Raw genomic sequence first — 19,017 nt, 5'->3', positions numbered from 1 at the left:
GAAGAAGTGGATAAGAAATCAAGGATTATACAACTTCTAGACCTGCACTCTTTTTCCCTCCCCCCTCTTGTTAATTTTTAATCGATAATGTGTGGACAAGAAAAAAATTCATAAGATACAGGTGCAGAAAATTAAGTTTCTCTCCCATCCCAGTTGCTGCTTTCTCTTCCCTAGAGGCAACCACTGTGAACCAGTTCTCAAGCACTTAATTTTATACTCTGCTGCTCTCTTTTAAGTAGAGAACAACACACAGAGTCAAAAGTGGCAGTAGCAGTAGTTTCCCACTTGGGCAGGGTCTCTATCAGAAGCATCAAAGGCGCTTTTTCAAAGTGCACATTCATTTTGCTTTTGTGGTTTTGGGTAAGACCCCCTAAGGGAATTTCGGTCTCTTCCTTGCCCCATTGCATTGAGAGTACTGTGCCTGTATTGCTAAAATGCATAATGTACTTTCACGGACATAGACACTACTTCTTTAAGACAGATGAAGGAGGCATATTGGGAGGATGGCATTTGAACTATACTCAAGAATGGATTTGGAGAAACAAGTGCAGTGATATTCCAGGTGGAAGAAATACTATGAGCAGAGGTGGGAGAGTGTCAAGTACAGTGTTAGATCAGGTGTAAAAAACTCCCATATCCTGTGGGCCAAGAAGATAACATAAACAATATCTAAAATGATAACTGCCAACTGACCTGTGACCTTGGGTTTAGGATTCTGAGAGAACTCTCATTATCCTGTACCACAGAGTACATACTACATATTTTTTATTTTATTTTATTTTTGACAAACTCTAAAGAGTGTATCCAATCCCACACTCCCGTGGTATACACTTTTTTTTCTTCACTGAGATTTTTTTTTTATTGTCACTAGTATGGCAATATGTAAATCAATGGAAGTGTAACTGATGTGATTCTGCAATCTGTATACGGGGTAAAAATGGGAGTTCATAACCCACTTGAATCAAAGTGTGAAATATGATATATCAAGAACTATGTAATGTTTTGAACAACCAACTACATATTTTTTGAACATTCAGAATTAACATTTTAGAAGGAGTGAGAAAAACAAAAAATGTATAAATGAAGCTCTAATGGCTTAGTTGATGGTCTTGCATAACCTCTGAGTGAGCACAATTAGCTTTGTGGCCATTATGCTTGTGGCTCATCATTACTTTAAACATTTAGCTTCATTCTTGGGAAGTTGCTTTTTTGTTTTTGGTAGATTTAGTAACCGCCTAGTCTTTAAACATTAGTTACTCCCTAATCATTAAACACAAATGGCTATTTAATATTTTCACTCTGGGAGTATGTGTGTGGCAAGAACCCGCCATGGGGTGTGTTCTTATTTTGAGTTCAACTTTTTTGGAAGTCCTCCCCCATCCAACTGACACATCTTTGGAGCATTTCTTTCCAGAAGTTTTTCCTCCCCCTGAAGCCATAGCACTTATATTCCCACATGAGCATTTTGATATCTTATTTTAGGATCCTAAAAGCAGAGCTTTTAGAGAAATGAATGGGATGCCATTTGTTTCATGACAGGTCTCTCTACTCCTGGGTTGAAGGCCTCTAGCTTTCTTGATCTTGGTTGACCTTCCTCATCTCAACAGTGACAGTAAATCACACAATGGTCACACTTTTTGGATGCATTTCCTTCCATCCTTTACCTGTCATATCAGGATCATGAAAATCCTGCTGCTCATTAGCTTTGTCAGTTTCCATAGGACCCCTCACGAAGCACATTGAATAAACATCAAGAAGCATGACATGGGTGTGTGTGAAGGTATCAATCATCTGTTGCACCCACTCCTGTCATTTCAGCACTTTCCCCTCTCAAAGAACTCAGAATACCAAAGGGGTGGACAACTGAAAGAGACAGATGAAATAGTTGATTTGTTTAGTTGCTAAGTGCAGCTGGGACAGGTAATTAAACAGTCCCGCTCCCGCGGAGAAGCCTGCAGCAATGTAACATGATGTCTCAGAAACCCAGCTGCACTCAAATTTAGATTCAGAACTAATATTAGGTAGGCCTCCTTCAGATTGACAGATCTCATAAACATCATTTCTGGTTTATTTGTTCAGCATGGTTGAAGATGAAGCCTTTGTGTTTTGTTTGTGGTTTAAGTTTTCTAGGGAGCATGTGGTGTTCACAGATATCTGCAGGAGTGGCCTAGAAGGGCACAGCCCCATATCCAGAGGGTAAGGGATGCCAGGAGTGAGCCTCTGCCAGTCCTCGGTGCCCCAGCTCGTTCCTGACTTCATATGTTCTATTGGAGGTGTAGATGGGGTAGATGGGGTTAGCCATATGACTAGATGAGGATGAGTTGGAGGGGTAGGTTGGGTGGGGAATACTGGAAGGGGAGACTGGAACCACTTCCCTCCTTATCTTTTTTAATTTCGATGTAGCATATTGTTCTGTAGTAGCCAAGGTGTCTCTATAACTACAGCATGTCTTTGTCGTAATTTGGGCACTTATTTCCATGGAGAGATTGTCACCACCATCTGTTCATTTATTCACATAAAAAATTTAGTAATTATCTTTTTCACTCACCTCCTATAAGTAGTCCCCCAGAAGGCTTTTTGTAGGGCAGACTCATTTTATCTTTTTGAGTCTCACCTCAAATGTCTCTTTCTTTTTAGAGCCTATACTGGCCACCTTTCCAGACTAACCTTCACTGTTGTGTCCTTATGCCATGACCCTCAGTGGTTATGTCAATGAGGTGCTGGTAAATGTCTAGCTCTCAAGAAAAGAAGGGCAGCCCCAGTTGTAGCACTTACCAATATCTGTGGTGTGAGTGCCCTGACATGGCCATTTCCAGCTATCAGGTGACATCATTTATTGCTGAGTTGGGAAGCCGTGCACAGTAGCACTTCATTGTTAGGCTCCTCTGCAGAAGTAGGACTGTTTAATTACCTGCATTTAGCAACTACACAAATCAACTATTTCTAATGTGTTTTTCAGTTGTACACAGCGTTGGTATCTCTGATGTCTTAGAGAATATGTCTACCATATGGATATAAATCACTTTGAGAAAATAGTGGGAAAACATAGAAAGAAATAATGAATTGATGGATTTTGAGTTCTTATTTTATTCATTTTAGTATTAATTATAATTTTATAAACTTAATTTTAAATAATGGCCAGGTTTAATAACCTGGCTCACAACTTTGCTAGAAATTGAATGATCTGCTTTCACATGCCAGTGTGAGCCAGCTCCAGCACCCCACTGGAGGTGATCTCTGGGTGGACACTGACAACTACCTCTCTGCCCTGTAGTGTTTGGCTTATAAACAAAGGAAGGAAGGCAGTCGGCAGAGATGGGTGGATTTCTCTGAGAGTTCTTACTTCCATTAAATATACTATCAAAGAAAATGGCATGAGTGTCTCCTATCTTGATATATGTGACTTGGTTCAGTGACTGGACAAGAGAATGAGGTGGCAGCAGTGAGAAATAACGAAATCACAGAGAGGGAAGAGCAGTGGAAATAACTTTAACCTTCCACTTAGGGTAGTGGAACATCTTATTGCCAGAGTTGGTTTTACATCCCAGAGTGCTTGGTGGTCAAGGGCACTTCATTTTCAGAAAATTAGCCCAGGGCCAGAAGTCCCTCATGCCTATATTAAGTCACTCAGGTCGTAGTCAGCTAGACCACTTGCCACTTCACATTTGTCTGCATGTCTGTTGTGGGATGTAAATGAGCCCCCAGATGGTGTCTGAACCAAGCCCGTGGAACTCTGGGGACTCAGAGCAGATGACTGAGGGGAGGTGACAACTCAGGGGTGAGGAATCTGATTGTAGGGAGAATGAGGGAAGAAGCCACACTGGAGATGGGTAGATAGAGGCATCCCTGCTAGTTTAGATAAATAGGTGATTGATATAGAAAATATATTATTAGTAGTACTTACCATTTTTTAGTTTATATAGCCACAATGAGAAATCATGAGCTCCATCTTTCAAATTTTGGGGATATGGTGAATGTCTTGTCCTTTGCAACCAACAAAGATGAGAGCAACAAAGGTAGTCAGCTCTTTTCTCTAACATTGGCTAGAGTTTCTAGATCCTTCACTCATATCATACCCCACACAAATCCTTATAAATCAACAGAATCAATCCTAGAATGGTTAATGTTGTCACCAAATCAGAAATGGTATCACTTAAATTAGCAAGATGGAAAAGGACATCTTCAGTGTGCCCACATTCAGTGCCTGAAACTGTTCTAGGCCTCAGGCTATAGGGATTAAAGGTACAGACTTGACATTCAGGTGGGTAGGGGAGAAACAAAGAAAATAGAATTCTAAGCAGTACTTGTGAGTCATGATAGAGTGGTCTCGAACTCCTGATGGAAGCAGGTTAACTAAGAGCTTCCTGAAAATGACACTGCTTTTATATTGAAGTGTGAATGGAAGTTATTTATGAAACGGGGGAGTTAGAGATATTCTGGGGCTGGTGAGCCCTGTAAAAAAAGAGAAACACAGTGTACATACTAGGAACTGTAGAAATCGTGGGGTACCTGGAGCTTAAAATTGAAGATAGAACTTTGTAAGTCTGTCTCTTCATTTCCAGGGAATTGGTAAGGAAAATTGGAGTGAAGACAAGAACTTCAAGAACAAGAACTTCATAATTTTACTTGAGGCTGCTTTTCCCATTATTGTCTTCTTTTGGGAGTTTGGTGATCTAATTCAGGTGGTGGTGTTTTCATGTCAACATTGATACTTGTTAGAGGATTGACACTCATCTGTGTCCTCTCGTGTGTAATATGTCCCTCTGTGTCTTGCTATAGCTGCTGCCTATCCATACTCTGAGGCTTGGTGTGGAAGTGGATTCCTTTGATGGGCACCATTACATTTCTTCAATTGTTCCTGGTGGTCCTGTTGATATGCTGAACCTTCTACAGCTAGAGGATGAGCTTCTTGAGGTAAAGTTTATGTGAGGAAGAAAGATACCAAGCACGAAATTTTTAAATTCTAGGCAAATGTGTCCACTGAGTTACAGTGTCACCAATGCCAATGTAATGTGAACCCCTTAGATTGGAAAACAGAGTAAATTGGATGACAAAAGGAAACCAGTTTCACTCCATCAGTTCATTATTGCCACATGCTAAGGCTCCTCAGAGGTCCTTTTTTAAAAAAAATTAATTTTTAAAAATTCTTTTTAGTTGTACATGATAGTAGAATGTATTTTGATATTATACATTATATATGGAGTACAGCTTCCCATTCTTGTGGTTATACATGATGTAGTGTTACACTGGTCATGTATTTATAAATGAATGCAGGAAAGTTATGTCCATTTTATTCTACTGTCTCTCCTATCCCCCTTAGCTTCCCCCTCATTTCCCTCTGTTCCAATCTGGTGAACCTCCACTTATCTCTCCCCTCCACCTATTTTTGAGTCAGCATCCACATATCAGAACTTTTGTCCCTTTTTGGGGGGGATTGGTTTATTTCACTTAGCCTGATAGCCTTCAGTTCCATCCATTTACTGGTAAATGCCATAATTTCATTCTTCTTTATGGGAGTGTAGTCCATTGTGTATATGTACTACATTTTCTTTATCCATTCACTGAGATATCCTTTTTAATGTGTATCAAAATGATGTACTAAGAAAGGAGTTTGACAGCATAATTTGTCTTTTTCTAAGCAAAATATTAAGAATCCAATCCCTGACCCTAGGTGTTTGCAACACGTAGTCACATTTATACATTGATAATTTCTAATAAGGATTAGAGCTGAACAACTTCAGGCACATGTACAGTTGACTTACATGTAGATGCTTTTGGGATAGTCTGCTTAAAACTCCCTGTCCACAGGGTGGCCTCCAGTGGGCTTGCTCAGGCTCCCAAGCCTCTCCTCAAAGAAGTTCTATAGTAGCTTTGAAATGATTTTCCCTAGAGATTTAAATAATTGGAAAATTCAGTGTTAACAAACAAAATAATCACGAAACCCCATCTTTTACAGATAAGAAAACAAGATGCTAACTCCCCAACTTTATACACAAAATTAGTGGTAGAATGTTAACTTTAGCTCATGTTTCTTAACTCCTATTTCATTGTTGTTTTTTTTCAAATACAACATACTATCTCCTGAGCTCCTGAAAGAGATATAGGAACAGCCAAGCAAGAAGACTACAGAGAAGAGGGTTATTTCAAGAGTTAGGATTTACAACAGCCAGGCACTGTGGTACACTCCTATAATCCTAGCAGCTTAGGAAGCTGAGGCAGGAGGATGGCAAGTTCAAAGACCAGCTTCAGCAACTTAGTGAAACCCTGTCTCAAAACAAAACATAAAAAGGGGTTGGGATATGGCTCAGTGGTTAAGCGCCCCAGGTTCAATCCCTTGTTTAAAAACAAAACAAACAAACAAACAAAAAACAACCTAATAGCCTTAGCCAAGATCAGACTCTCATGGACCCTGACTTCTATTTAAAATTTATGTTTGCTCAAAGCAAAATGACAAGGATTGTACATAGTTTTCATGTTGGGTGCAATTACAGTTTGTTTGTAGTGTCCTCCCACCTAAGGGAGTATATTGAGAATTCTGGGTTGAATTTCAAGGTCAAAGGGAAGAGTGCTTTGACTGGTTATCAACTTCTGACATAGTGTTGGAGGACAGGGTGTTGGAGTCCTTTTTTTGAGATGTGGAAAGTTGCTTATTTTTTGAATTTAAATTTTTTACTGATTCAAAACATTAAAATTTTACACGTGGGGTGGGCATGGTGGTACACATCTGTAATCTCAGTGGTTTGGGAGGCTGAATCAGGAGGATCTCATGTTCAAAGCCAGCCTCAGCAATTTAGCAAGACCTTGTCTCAAAAAAAAAAAAAAAAAAAAAGTTAATGGGGCAACAAGTGATGTTTTGATAGATGTATACATTGTATAATGTTTGTCAGGTTCAACATATTTATCTCCTCAAGAGTTGGGCATCTTAGAGGTGTTGACAAGTGATCTTGGGCTACTTATTATAGATTCATGCCCTCAATTTTACTAGCTGATTTAGCTTTCTGATGCTGGGATTGGGTCTTCCTCTGCTAGTTGGCAGGATATGGGCAATGAGGATTCCGCAATCTGTGGATTGAAGGCTATTGCTATCATATGTAGTTGTTAGGTGGTGAGAAATGAGATATGTTTGGGAGGTGTGAGGCATGAGTTAAACCAACTTAGTTCATTTTATTATTTTAGGTAATAAAGTTTATGTCACAGAAAATTTACCATTTTAACTTTAAACTTTTTAAGTGTAAAATTTAATGACACAAAGTATTAATCACTACTAGTAAGTGATCTGGGCTAAAGAAACCTTGGCTGGATTGGGATCGAGCAGGTATAGGTGATCCCAGCCATCAACTGAAGGTTCCATGCTTCAGCTGAGATTAGAATGCATGGGCCTTCCACCCCAAAATAAAATGTTGTGTTTTGAATTCTGAAATACAGATTTCCGATGAAGGAACTTAGGGTAGGGAAGGAAACCCAGGTTTGAAAGTCAGAATAGCTCCTTTGGGTTCTGAATTTGCCACAACTTGCCCTGTGTCTCTTGGCATGTAAGTTAACTTTTTTTAAAAATGTATTTTTTAGCTGTTGATGGACCTTTATTTAATTTATTATTTATATGCAGTACTGATAATAGGACCCAGTGCCTCCCACATGCTAGGCAAGTGCTCTACCCCTGAGCCACGACCCCAGCCCATCACTTAACATTTTGAGGAGTCCATTTCTTCATTAAATGCCATTTCACTATGTGTTTGTAATGATCTAACAAAATGCCATCCGTGTATGCTACACAGCCTAACCTTACTGTGAAGAGCTGGCCTCAGTATCCCCATGATGAAGTCATGTTAACAAGCTTGGGGCCTGAGATGAGGATTGAAGGTGGTAGTATAAGGTGACAGCACTTGGGCAGAATTCTGTGTTCTGGAAGTGTGTATACACATGTGCATTTTTCTGATGAAAAGAGTTGGATAATTGAGACTTTACAGCTTTTAAGAAGGTCTCAAGTTGAGGGACCTTGAGAAATATTGTTAATTTTAAAATAATAATTGGCTGCTTCTGAGTAACTGAATATAGACATAAAGGCCTCTGTAAAATTAGCCAAATAAAGTCCTTGACTTGTGTGTGTGTGTGTGTGTGTGTGTGTGTGTGTGTGTGTAATGTACTCCTTAGAGCTTAAAACCAGAAACACAAATATGCTTTGGGGTTAGAACACTGTGCCAAGTCTCAGCCCAGAGCAGCCGTTTACAACAGCCATAAATCCCCTTAGATAGGAGTTGGTAATGGGAAATATGACCAATCCCTTTAGCAAGAGAAAGTAGTGAGGAGGACTACCAGGCACTGCTGTAATAATTGGAGACAATTCAAATTAATAAATAATGAGCTAAATAAATATTTAAAGGTACTCCAAGATAAAAACCCAAGAAATGACTTTCTAATTTGTTGAAGTGAAACACAAAATAATACTTGTGTATGGGTAGAATTCCTGCTTTGATCATATCTACTTGCTATTTTTAATATGGGTTGCTATCCATTTAAGTGACTTTAGGTCTTTCTGTGCTTATATCATCAATTGGTACTATGGATATGGTGGGTACCTCCGAGCCCTTTCTTGCATAAAGGTTGACTTACAGTTCTTCCAAGGAAAAACCTTTTGTCTTCTGACAAACCTGCTGTCCCCTGGACCCCTTCATTGTCGTAAAAACTGGGGAGGTGATATTTACTTTTCCAGTAGAGACACCTCCCTAAAGTGCATGTGGGTCCCTCTACCATGTGGTGCTTTCTTTGTAAATAATTAAGTGGCAGGGAGATGTCTGGTCTGATGGCTAAGTGCTGGGTAGGTTACAGGCTTGAGAGTGGTTCCCAGGGATGATGTCTCCAGACTCCTCCCGCTGCTGATGAGATGCTTCCAGCAACCCAATGTACTTAAATTCTCTGGTGCCATGACAGGTCTGTGGAAAGGCTGTTCCCAGTAAAGTTGGCCCAGTCAGTTATCTGAACATTAGCACTATACCTGTCAGAAATTAAATTTCATTAAAACTAATAATGTTGCTAACCCCTCCCAGGAAGGTAGAAGTCAGATATGAAAAGATTATTGTGCCTGAATTTTGTCCATGCCTCAGCTTTTGGGGAGGAACAGACAGGTTAGCTTTTAGTGACCAATAGTTAGAAGCGAGAGAACTCTTTAAAGTAATAAATGTAATCTTTCTAAAATCATCTTTGGTGCAAAGTATTATTATCATTATATACCAAAATGATATAAAATGTGGATAAGTTTTCATGAGGAAGATTAATCATTAGTAGGGAATAGTTCTCTTTTTTAAACATGAAACACTTGAATGAAATAACTTGAAATTGACACTTCCTACATAACTTGATGGCTGCATCAGCAAAACTTACAAGAATGGAGCAAGTTATGCATATTGCTTTTCTATAGAAGCGATTTTTCTAGGATGGTATTAAGAGTGAAAGGATGTTGAACCGATGTTAAATTTTGATAGCCATGCATCTAAGATTTTATCACCTAATATTGTAAGGTGAGCAGTTTTTAACAATCTTAAGTTTAGTGTTAACATCTATAGTGATATTATTATTCTTGTGAAAGGAAATGGTCTTGATAAGGCTGTAAGTGATATTTAGTGCATTTTAGGAGAGGTAGGTAGAAGTAGATGAGAGAACACAATACTGGTGCACCTGTAGGAGAAGCCGTGGAGCTGTGAAGAATCGGATCACTCATCTAGTAACTGCTGTACTCTGCACACATTTTACAATTCATTCATTCAAGTTCAGTAAAGATTCAGTCTTAATTTTGATAAATAGGATTTCTAACATTTTTAGGGACTATTGAGATAATATGACTAGGTCCTTTGTTTAAAGAGAGCATAAATGATATCCCATTCAAATTCTGGTAGATTGATAACAAGAGATTTTTTTTGTCTCTTCATTTGGGGCCTCCTCAGTGATCACTTACCCCTTGTCCTTCTAGGTCAATGGTGTGCAGCTTTATGGAAAATCTCGTCGAGAAGCAGTTTCCTTTCTTAAAGAAGTGCCACCCCCTTTTACCTTGGTTTGCTGTCGGCGGCTATTTGACGATGAAGCCTCTGTAGATGAACCAATGACTACTGAAACCCCTCTTCCTGAGATGGAGGTACTGAATGCATATACTACACTTCCCATAGGCATGCACATTCAGTAAGGATACCCCAAAGAAGGTACTACAGGGTTAAGAGAGGAGGACCAACCCTGCTCTACTCCTTTATATTTAACTGAGGCAAACAGTGCATCACTTTTCAGGTTGTTATTTTCACTTACCATCCTAAAACTCTTTTCCTCAAAGTGTTGGTGACATTGATGTGCATGCATTTTGATTTTAGTAATTGCCTGCACTCATTGCTTTTGGCTCCTGGTTCAACTCAATTTATCTTAATAAGGTTAAGATTTTGGTGGATGTTGAATATCTAATGATCTTTTCTTTCTCAGAGCCTTAAAAATAAGAAGATGTGTGATCAGTTTTGAAGTGAGTCTAAAAGTTGCTATAAAAACTTTTAGAAGGCCAGAGAATGAAATAACTTTATCTGCTGTTGGAACGTTTTCTAAGAGCATTGTAATTTCAAAAAGAGTTTTGAGCACATATTTTGCCATCATGAGCCCTTGGTAATTTCATGTTTGTGCCACTTCTCCTGTTTCCAGACGCTTAGGTTATAATTCCATTCATACCAGCTTAGGTGCACGGGCTTCCTTTCTACCTGCCTTTGGTCAGGATTTCAAATTACATGGACTCTAATCCTGCCTTTAGCACTTAATATTCATGAATCTTGGGACAATAACCTTGTTTTCTCTTCATATTCTTCTGAAAAATGGTGCCCTGATTAGAACTTACACATCTCATGCGTTTATGTAAAAAGCAATAAATGTGCAAAATAAATAATATGTGCAAAGACCTTCCTGTGATGGCTTGAGTGTGGAAAGTACGCCACAAAAGTTAGTGATCACTTTTCTTGACTGCTGCAGTCCACCAATCTTTGTTTTCTGATTTTCTAAAGTACATTGGAATCTAGTACTAACTTACAGTCACAGATCCGTCAGTATGTATCCATCTTGTTTTTCCAAGAAGACTGTCAGTTGGTCAGAGGCCAACTCTTAAAATTATTATTTTTTATTATCTCATAATGCTTTTATTCTGTACTGAGCAAATAAAAAGGAAATTTTTTGATAATTGACAATCTTTTTTTTTAATGTTTATCTTTTGCAAAAAGAAAAAAAAAATCAAGTATGGAACTCAAATGCCAAACTTTTGTGACTTGCTATCCTTAATGAAATGAAATATGGGTGGTGGCTTCCCTTTGAGGGCTGATAAAAATGCCTTTAATCTAATCCTATAAGGTGTGTAAATCACTAACCCATCTTGCTGACTCTGTGCTCCCATCTGTCATGCTTTACCACAATGGGTGAACAACAGCTTGAATTATGCCAAACGTCAAACTGGCTGCCCATTAGTTGATTGCTTTCCATTTTGTAAATATAAGAATTATGCAAAATTGATTATATCAAAGTGATATATTTCCGGTTGTTGCATGATATCTTATGCACCTGGGATGCCTTGAAATTTCTACAAACTTGTGTTAATTGTATGTGGTTTCCTAAAGTCCTGACTTTCTTTTCCATCTATCTCTTTTTTCACTTATGCTGATACCATATTATTTTATTAAACTATCTGGTTAGGTGGCTCAGCCAAAATTCAAACACTCATTAATCAGTGAGGGTATTAAGTTCCCAGTAAGACATTAATCATATTGTATTAGCCATTGAAACTGTGCATTTTATTTGAAGATATGAGTGTTTTCTTTTTAACTATATCACTTCATCATATCAGGCTGAAATATGCAGAGGTTATTGATCTAGAACATTTCTACTTATTTCAGGTTATATAATCTAAGAACAAGGAAATTGTTCCTACGTTCAGATTCCATCTTCCATGGACTGGGTGTTGATCTTCCATGTCCTACCAGCAACTTGCATTTGGACCAGTCCTAATTTTGGGGGGTTGGAAACTGGGGATTAATTCAGGGATTCTTTACCACTGAGTCACATCTCCAGTCCTTTTTATTTTTTAGTTTGAAACAGGGTCTTACTAAGTTGCTGACGTTGGCCTTGAACTTGTAATTCTCCTGCCCTTCTGCCTCAACCTCCTTAGTCACTGGTATTATAGGCATGGGCGGCCAGGCCCTGCATAAGAATGTTTTTGTACTAACTGTGGTGACTTCCTCTTCAAATTATAGACTCTGCCTCCCTTCCTTTAATTCAATTAAATGAGTTTTCTTATATGGGTCACTCAAAATTATGTTAGTAGAAATGATACATTTTCATTTTATATTCTGAGAACAAACCCAAAATTTCAAGAAATCTGCTTTTAAAACTTGTTATTTAGTATATAACTTTACTAAGAAGGAGTTTTAAGAGAAACACACTCAAAAGTAGATGATTAAATAATGCATTGGACAGATATTTATCCAGTGCAGGCAGGCAGTAGGAGTCAAGTGGCAGTCTGCAGGAGCCCTCGCAGAGCCTCCATTCTAGTCCAGGAGCCAGCCTTTTTGTTAGTTGTGAGGGCCATAAAGCAAAAGAAGGTATTTCTTGAGTGTTATGCAAAAGGTCAGAGTTATGTTGGGGAAGATAAACTGGATGACAACAATATAATGCTATAAATAAAAAAAACAAGGGTTATGAAGTAGGCATTGTCCTCCTGCATAGTGGACTCATTGATCTTTTTGTTTAGCTTCCTGGAATTCCACATAGCTGTGGCTATTCTTCCTGAAAGGACAGGAAGTCTGGAATAAAAGACTTTGGGTTGTCAAGTCAAGAAAAGTATGCTAGACACTTGGGCTGGCCTTTCCTCTAAGATCAGATTTTCATTATTTCAACTCAGTGATTGTAATAGCTTTCAGTCACTGTGTCAAAATACCTAAGCAGAAGGGCTTAAAGGAGGAAAACTTTATTTTGGTTTTTATTGAAAGGACTCAACAGAAGTGATTTCTCTGTGTCCTGCTCTGGCTTCTCTCTGTGTTGACATTGTTTTCTGTCTTTCATTATAATTATGAATCTAGGTATTGCTTTTTAAATATCTTGTATGTTTCTTAGTTTATGTGATGTTTTTGTTTTTACTTAAATTGCATATTTTTCCTTTTATGCTTCTAATGGGATGACAGAACTCATTGAAGTATAAGAGGTTAGTGTTAATACTTTCAATGAAAAATATATTTTACATTAAAAAAAAAACATTGTATGGACAATCTGCATTTTTAAATGCTTGAATTTTCAAGAACATCTATCTCATCCTAAATTGTGTATGCCTGGTGCATGCCCCTTTTTAAAAGAACAAGAAGGAAAACTACTCATGTCAAAGAGAATTCCCAATTTGAAAATAAGCTGTGAGATTCCTAATATTTTCATTCTTTTCAGGAAAGAAAGGACTGTTTGGAAGCAATTATCTTCTTTGGTTTTTCAGGTTGAAAACAGGATAGATGTCAGTCCTGAAGATGAGGATGATGGGGAATTAGCTTTGTGGGCTCCTGAAGTCAAGATTGTTGAGCTAGTGAAAGACCATAAAGGCTTGGGGTTCAGCATTCTGGATTACCAGGTAAAAGAGCCTGTATAGAGGTTGATTTGATTTGCTGGTGGTAGTTTCTGTTTCTGTTTTGGTTTGGTTTATATTAAAGTTCTGTGAAGTAGCAATTGTTTCAGGTACCTATTTTGACTTAAGCAAAACTGAATCCCAAAGAAGGGATATGATGCTTCCAATTGTTACTTTTAAAATCAGTTGCTCTCATAGAGCTCACCTATTAATCTCAATGAATAAGTAGAAATATTCTTGGTGAGATTACATGTTTTTATTAATATATATATAACATCTATGCATTTACATACTTACAATCACTCTGGTTCTAACTAAAGTTACTGCTCCCTTTTGGAAGGGAGGTGAAAGATCATGATTGAACATCTATCTATATGTTATACAGTTTATCAGTTGCTGCTGTGTTTTTAGACTTCTGATTGTTTGGAAGAATTAAAACTGTTAGCAAAAAGTCTTTTACCTCTTTAGATGCATATTTTAATACTTTAGTGCTTCCTAAACACAGTGTGGTTTGATAAAGCAAAATGTCCTCTGTTGAGACACATAGAATGCCAGTGTTATAAAAATCAGTTTTTTTAAAATACAATAAGGCAATTGGGAACAAATTAAAAGAAAAATACTTTGAGCATTATGTCAGAACATTAAATTTTTTTTTGTAAGTGTGATTTAAAGGTACTGAAATAGATTATATGTATTTCATTTTTGCTGGCATATTTCTGTGCCAGATAACCCTCTATGTTGTTAGAATTACTTTTTGGAGTATTATTGGAGTATTATTGAATTGTGAGTTGGTGATTCCAAATGAATATTTTGGAAAATATTTTTATCAAGAAATATCAATATGGTAGAATTCTGGAAGTTTACATAATGGTTAATATTAGGGCACATAAAGCAAGTAGCAGGGGCTATCTCTTTTCTCCCCTTCCCATTGTAGCCCTATTATCTAGCATCTAGTAAGTGGTTTATAAATATTTGTACAATAATAAAGTTTAGATTAGCCAAAATTAATTGAATTTGGATGCACAAATTCAATGGGCATTTGTTAACTATTCTGATAACTAGGATTTATCTTAGAAAGCATCTTTCAGATATGGTCTTAGATGTTCAGCTACTTTTCCATTATCATAGGATTCTATGTATTTGTATTCTTTTATACAGTAAGTATTTACATCCTAAGCTTTTACTTTCTCATGGACATTTTCTGCAAGTTTTATAGTTTGAATATCATAGATATTAAAACAAATGTTTCAAAATATAAAAAATAAAATTTCAATGAAGGATGAAAAAACAAAATTCCCTTGATAGTGCTTATTACTTTAATCCCTAGTCGGCAGGAACATCCCTTTATCAGCTCTGTGCTTTATACTTTTAAAAAAAAGTGTAGACTTTTTTAACTGGAATTTTTTTTCTTCACTGCATCTGTATAGGTATGCATTCTAACTTCTATTGCTTTATTTATAAAAGTTTAGGTTTGTTTTTTTCTCATATTCCTCATAATCATTGGCACACATACATTTATTTATTTCTACACAAATTATATAAAATAACTTCCATGCAAAATAGTATTAAATATTCTACTTGCCTTTGTGTTTCTTGGAAAACTGATAGAAAAAATACATAATCTCTTAAATCTGTGTGTGTGTATGTGTGTGTGTGTTGCTGAGGACTGGAACCGGGTTTCTTGGATACTAGCTGAGTATTCTACCAGTGAGCTGAGCTACAACTCCATATCCCCTGAATGTTATTTTGATTCAAGTGAAAGGGTTCACCTTATTTATTTCTGAAGCTAAACCTTGTAAGAAAGAACAGTCAGTTTTAAATTTTAAATTGAATGTTTTTCTTAAGTTTAATCTTAAGTATACTCACAGATGGGCTTAGTACTTTTTCACCATTTGTCAATGGTACGTAAAACTGTTATCCGTTATGACATTCAGATGACAGGTAAACACAATTTAAAATTTGGTTTTGTGCAAGTTAATTAATCGATTATGCCATCTCTTGTTGTAATTAGGTAATAAATTCCAAAGTTCAAGAATATTTTTTGCAAGGCCAGACAGAGGTTTGGCAGAAGCCAAAGAAAGGCCGTGTTCCCTGCTATTACCGTATTCAATGTGTCCTGAATGAATTTATTAGGTTGCAGATTCCTGCCCTGGCAGGCTTAGCATATTTAGTGTAAGAAGTAAGGTAGGAAAATTTTAGTCACAAGGAGAAAGTATTAGCGTGGTAGAGCATCCAGGTTGTTCATTCTCAGCAGTAAACAGATTGTACTTTTATCTTGGAATATTAATTTCAGTTAACCACTTTCCTCACTATGGGTTTTTCTCAAGAATAGCAACTTACTGAAGAGCCTGGCAAAATTATGTACATCTGTTTCATTGATGCTTATGTAGTTTCTCATCTTTAAAATGGGGATTATAACATCTAGCTAGAAGAATTGTGTAGATTAAGTGAATTAATGTGTAAGAAGTAGGAAATGTTATGTTATTGTGGAAATGTATTATTTACCATCATCTGATTTAGAAAATGAACACAAAGTTTTAAAAACTATCCTCAAAGATTATGCCATAAAACAATGTCTGAACTCTATCCGTTTTTAACTACCTATTTTAAGAAAAAAGGCTTTGTTTAGTGGAGTCTAAATTTAATTGTAAAATTGCATTCTAAAATACAGCCAACTCTTGATGAGCCATATGTGAATTACCCAGTTGTGGATTATTGGGCAGAAGTTTGCTTTTTACATAAATGAGAAGAACTTTAGGAAAATATGAGTGAGCAAGATAAAGGATCTTGAATCTGTCCATGGAATGATGGGGTGGCTGACTGCACAGGTCAGTGATTCAGAATATTGATAGAAGTTGCGTAGCTGATCAAAGAAAAAAAGCATGCCTTTGTTTTAGTAGCTTTTTCCATTGCTGCAATGAAAGACCTGACAAGAACAATTAGAAGACAAAAAATTTATTTTGATGCTCTTGGTTTCAGAGGTTTTAGGCATTAGGTGGCTGACTCCATTTCTTGGGGCCTGAGGTGAGGCAGAACATCTTGGTGGAAGGGTGTGGTGAAGGAAAGAGGCTCAGGACATAACACCAGGAAGTAGATAAAGAGTTCTCTTCACACCAAGGGTAAAATATAAACTCCAAAGGCAGGATCCAAAGACCCACCTCCTCCATTTGCACCCTACTTGCCTCCAGTTACCACTCCATTAATCCCTATCAGGTGATTAATTCACTGGTTAATTTAAGGCTCTCATAACCCAGTCATTTCACCTCTAACCTTTTTTTGCATTGTCTCACTCATGAACTTTTGGAGGACAATTCACATTCCAAACCATGCAGTTTTTCTACCTGAAATGAAGAAGCTTGAGTTCTACAAGTCAGTGCTATGGCCAAAGAGCAAAGTAGAAATTCTTCTCCATGAAAGGCATTTTAAATTAGACTGGGGCAAAGGGAAAAGAGAAAATAGCAGGGAAGACAATAAATATGCACATTGTAAGTTTTTCCTTAGATTTTAGTGTAGTAGCCTTTGTGGCTTTGATTTGAATAGAGGTAGAGTATTCATTTGTCTCAAATATACCTAGGCATTACTCTGTGTAGTAATTCATTAAAATCCTGCCTGGTATGTGTACCATACTGGAAAATTCACTGGTTCCTGTGTAACTAACTTCATGCCTTATAGGATTAGGTCATGGAAAACAATGAAGCATGTAATCTGTCAAGAGCATTAATATTATGGCATGACTACTCTGTTTTTGCACAACTTAACTCATCAGAACTTGGTTTTAAGTTTTTATAGCTTAATTCTCACCAGGTTTAAGATGAGATTTCTACATCATGCCTTCGTTATATTTTGGTTTTCAGTTTCCTAGTGTGATATTATGTGTGATGTTTTTATTCCTCAGAATATTGTCTTCATGGAATATTATTAATATATTAATACTAACATTAATATAAATATAATAATAGGTAACATTTATTGAGTGTTATGTGCTAGTAAACCCTAATAGGCCTTGTTCTAATTGCTTTATATTTATTAGCTCCTGCATTCCTCATAAGAACAATATGAAGTAGGTAGAATTATGACCCTCATTTTAGAAGTGAGGAAACAGGCACAGAGAGGTTAAGTAACTAGTCCAAGTTCACACTACTAGTATATGGTAAAATGGAATTTGAATTTTTTTTTTTGAGAGAGAGAGAGAGAGAGAGAGAGAGAGAATTTTTTAAAATATTTATTTTTTAGTTTACGGTGGACACAACATCTTTATTTTTTATGTGGTGCTGAGGATCGAATCCAGCGCCCCGCGCATGCCAGGTGAGCACGCTACCGCTTGAGCCACATCCCCAGCCCAAGCCCCAGATCTTAATGCTTTTAATCATAATGCCCTGTTATTCCTTTGTGAATAGTATTTTCATATGCCTTTTATTATAGGGCATCACTACAGTCAACTTACTACAGCAGATCTTCCTGTTTTTCCAGCTTGTAAAATTTTCATATTTTAAAGACTAAGCTGCTAAATCGTATTCTCATTTTTAGTGTTTATATGAAAGTTTAGTAAGTATTAAAAATTAATTAATGTAGTGTGCTCATATACATTGTGTAAGAGCTAGTATTTATTGTTTCAGAAAAAAAATAATTGCAAATTCAAGAATCCTAAATTAGTGCAAGTAATTTGTTGTGGGTTAATGTTCAATAATGAAGCAATTATTAGGTAGTCTGAGAGTGTAATTTTTAATTTCTACCAAAAAGCTTGAAAAAAATGTTAAGCTATATGGATTTTATCTTCAGTTGACCTTATAAATTAAACATGGCAAGTGGATATTTTCTAGTGTTTTGATTTATGCTGAACTTTGAATAACCCCTTATGATTATAATTCACTGGAAATGTTTGACATTAGCCAATTTTTGAACATTAGCCATGATATTGCCATCCTTGGTACTTTTGAATTTCAGTGATTTAGAAGGTAAAATTTATTAACTAATAATTCTCCTTCCTCCCACATCCTGTTCTTCTTATCTCTCCCCTCCTGACTCAGTTTTTACCCAAGCAGATATTTTTGAAAGACTTTGGGTTTGTCTCAGACATTGGAAGAGATAAAAATAAAAAGCATCATACATAGTACAGCAATTTAGAGGTGATTCATATTTAAATACTGTTAGTAATGCTTTAAAGATTTGTTTGAAAGTCCAAAGACAAATGATGACTCATTAAGAATAATAGTGAAAGTCTCCCTTTCTATAAAAATTAAGTTATCAATTTTTCTTAACAGAAGAAGTGGGTTAGAAAACCAAAATAGTATGAAGGTAAAATATTGGAGTATTGCTAAGTCTTTTTTTTTTTTTTTTAAACCGGGCTTGAACCCACTGGCCACATCCCCAGCCCTTTTTAGTTTCATTTTGAGACAGGGTCTCACTGA

General features: G+C 36.8%; 1 protein-coding gene across 6 annotated transcripts in view; it reads left to right on the top strand.

The window, feature by feature from the left end:
• PATJ (PATJ crumbs cell polarity complex component) overlaps positions 1-19,017 on the top strand; it is a 346,985-nt gene that overhangs the window by 63,863 nt on the left and 264,105 nt on the right. For 5 of the 6 annotated variants that reach the window (XM_081306345.1, XM_081306347.1, XM_081306346.1 and 2 more), the window contains exons 15-17: positions 4,780-4,914; positions 9,965-10,126; positions 13,484-13,615. In XM_081306345.1, the coding sequence (XP_081162471.1) occupies positions 4,780-4,914; positions 9,965-10,126; positions 13,484-13,615 (429 nt within the window). The remainder of the gene's footprint in view (positions 1-4,779; positions 4,915-9,964; positions 10,127-13,483; positions 13,616-19,017) is intronic. The other variant, XM_081306348.1, reaches the window with a different exon arrangement.

Source organism: Spermophilus citellus, assembly GCF_964194105.1.
Source record: "Spermophilus citellus genome assembly, chromosome: 9".
NCBI lineage: Eukaryota > Metazoa > Chordata > Mammalia > Rodentia > Sciuridae > Spermophilus > Spermophilus citellus.
The sequence above is the reverse complement of the archived record's forward strand: the minus strand, read 5'-3'. Positions and strand labels throughout refer to the sequence as shown.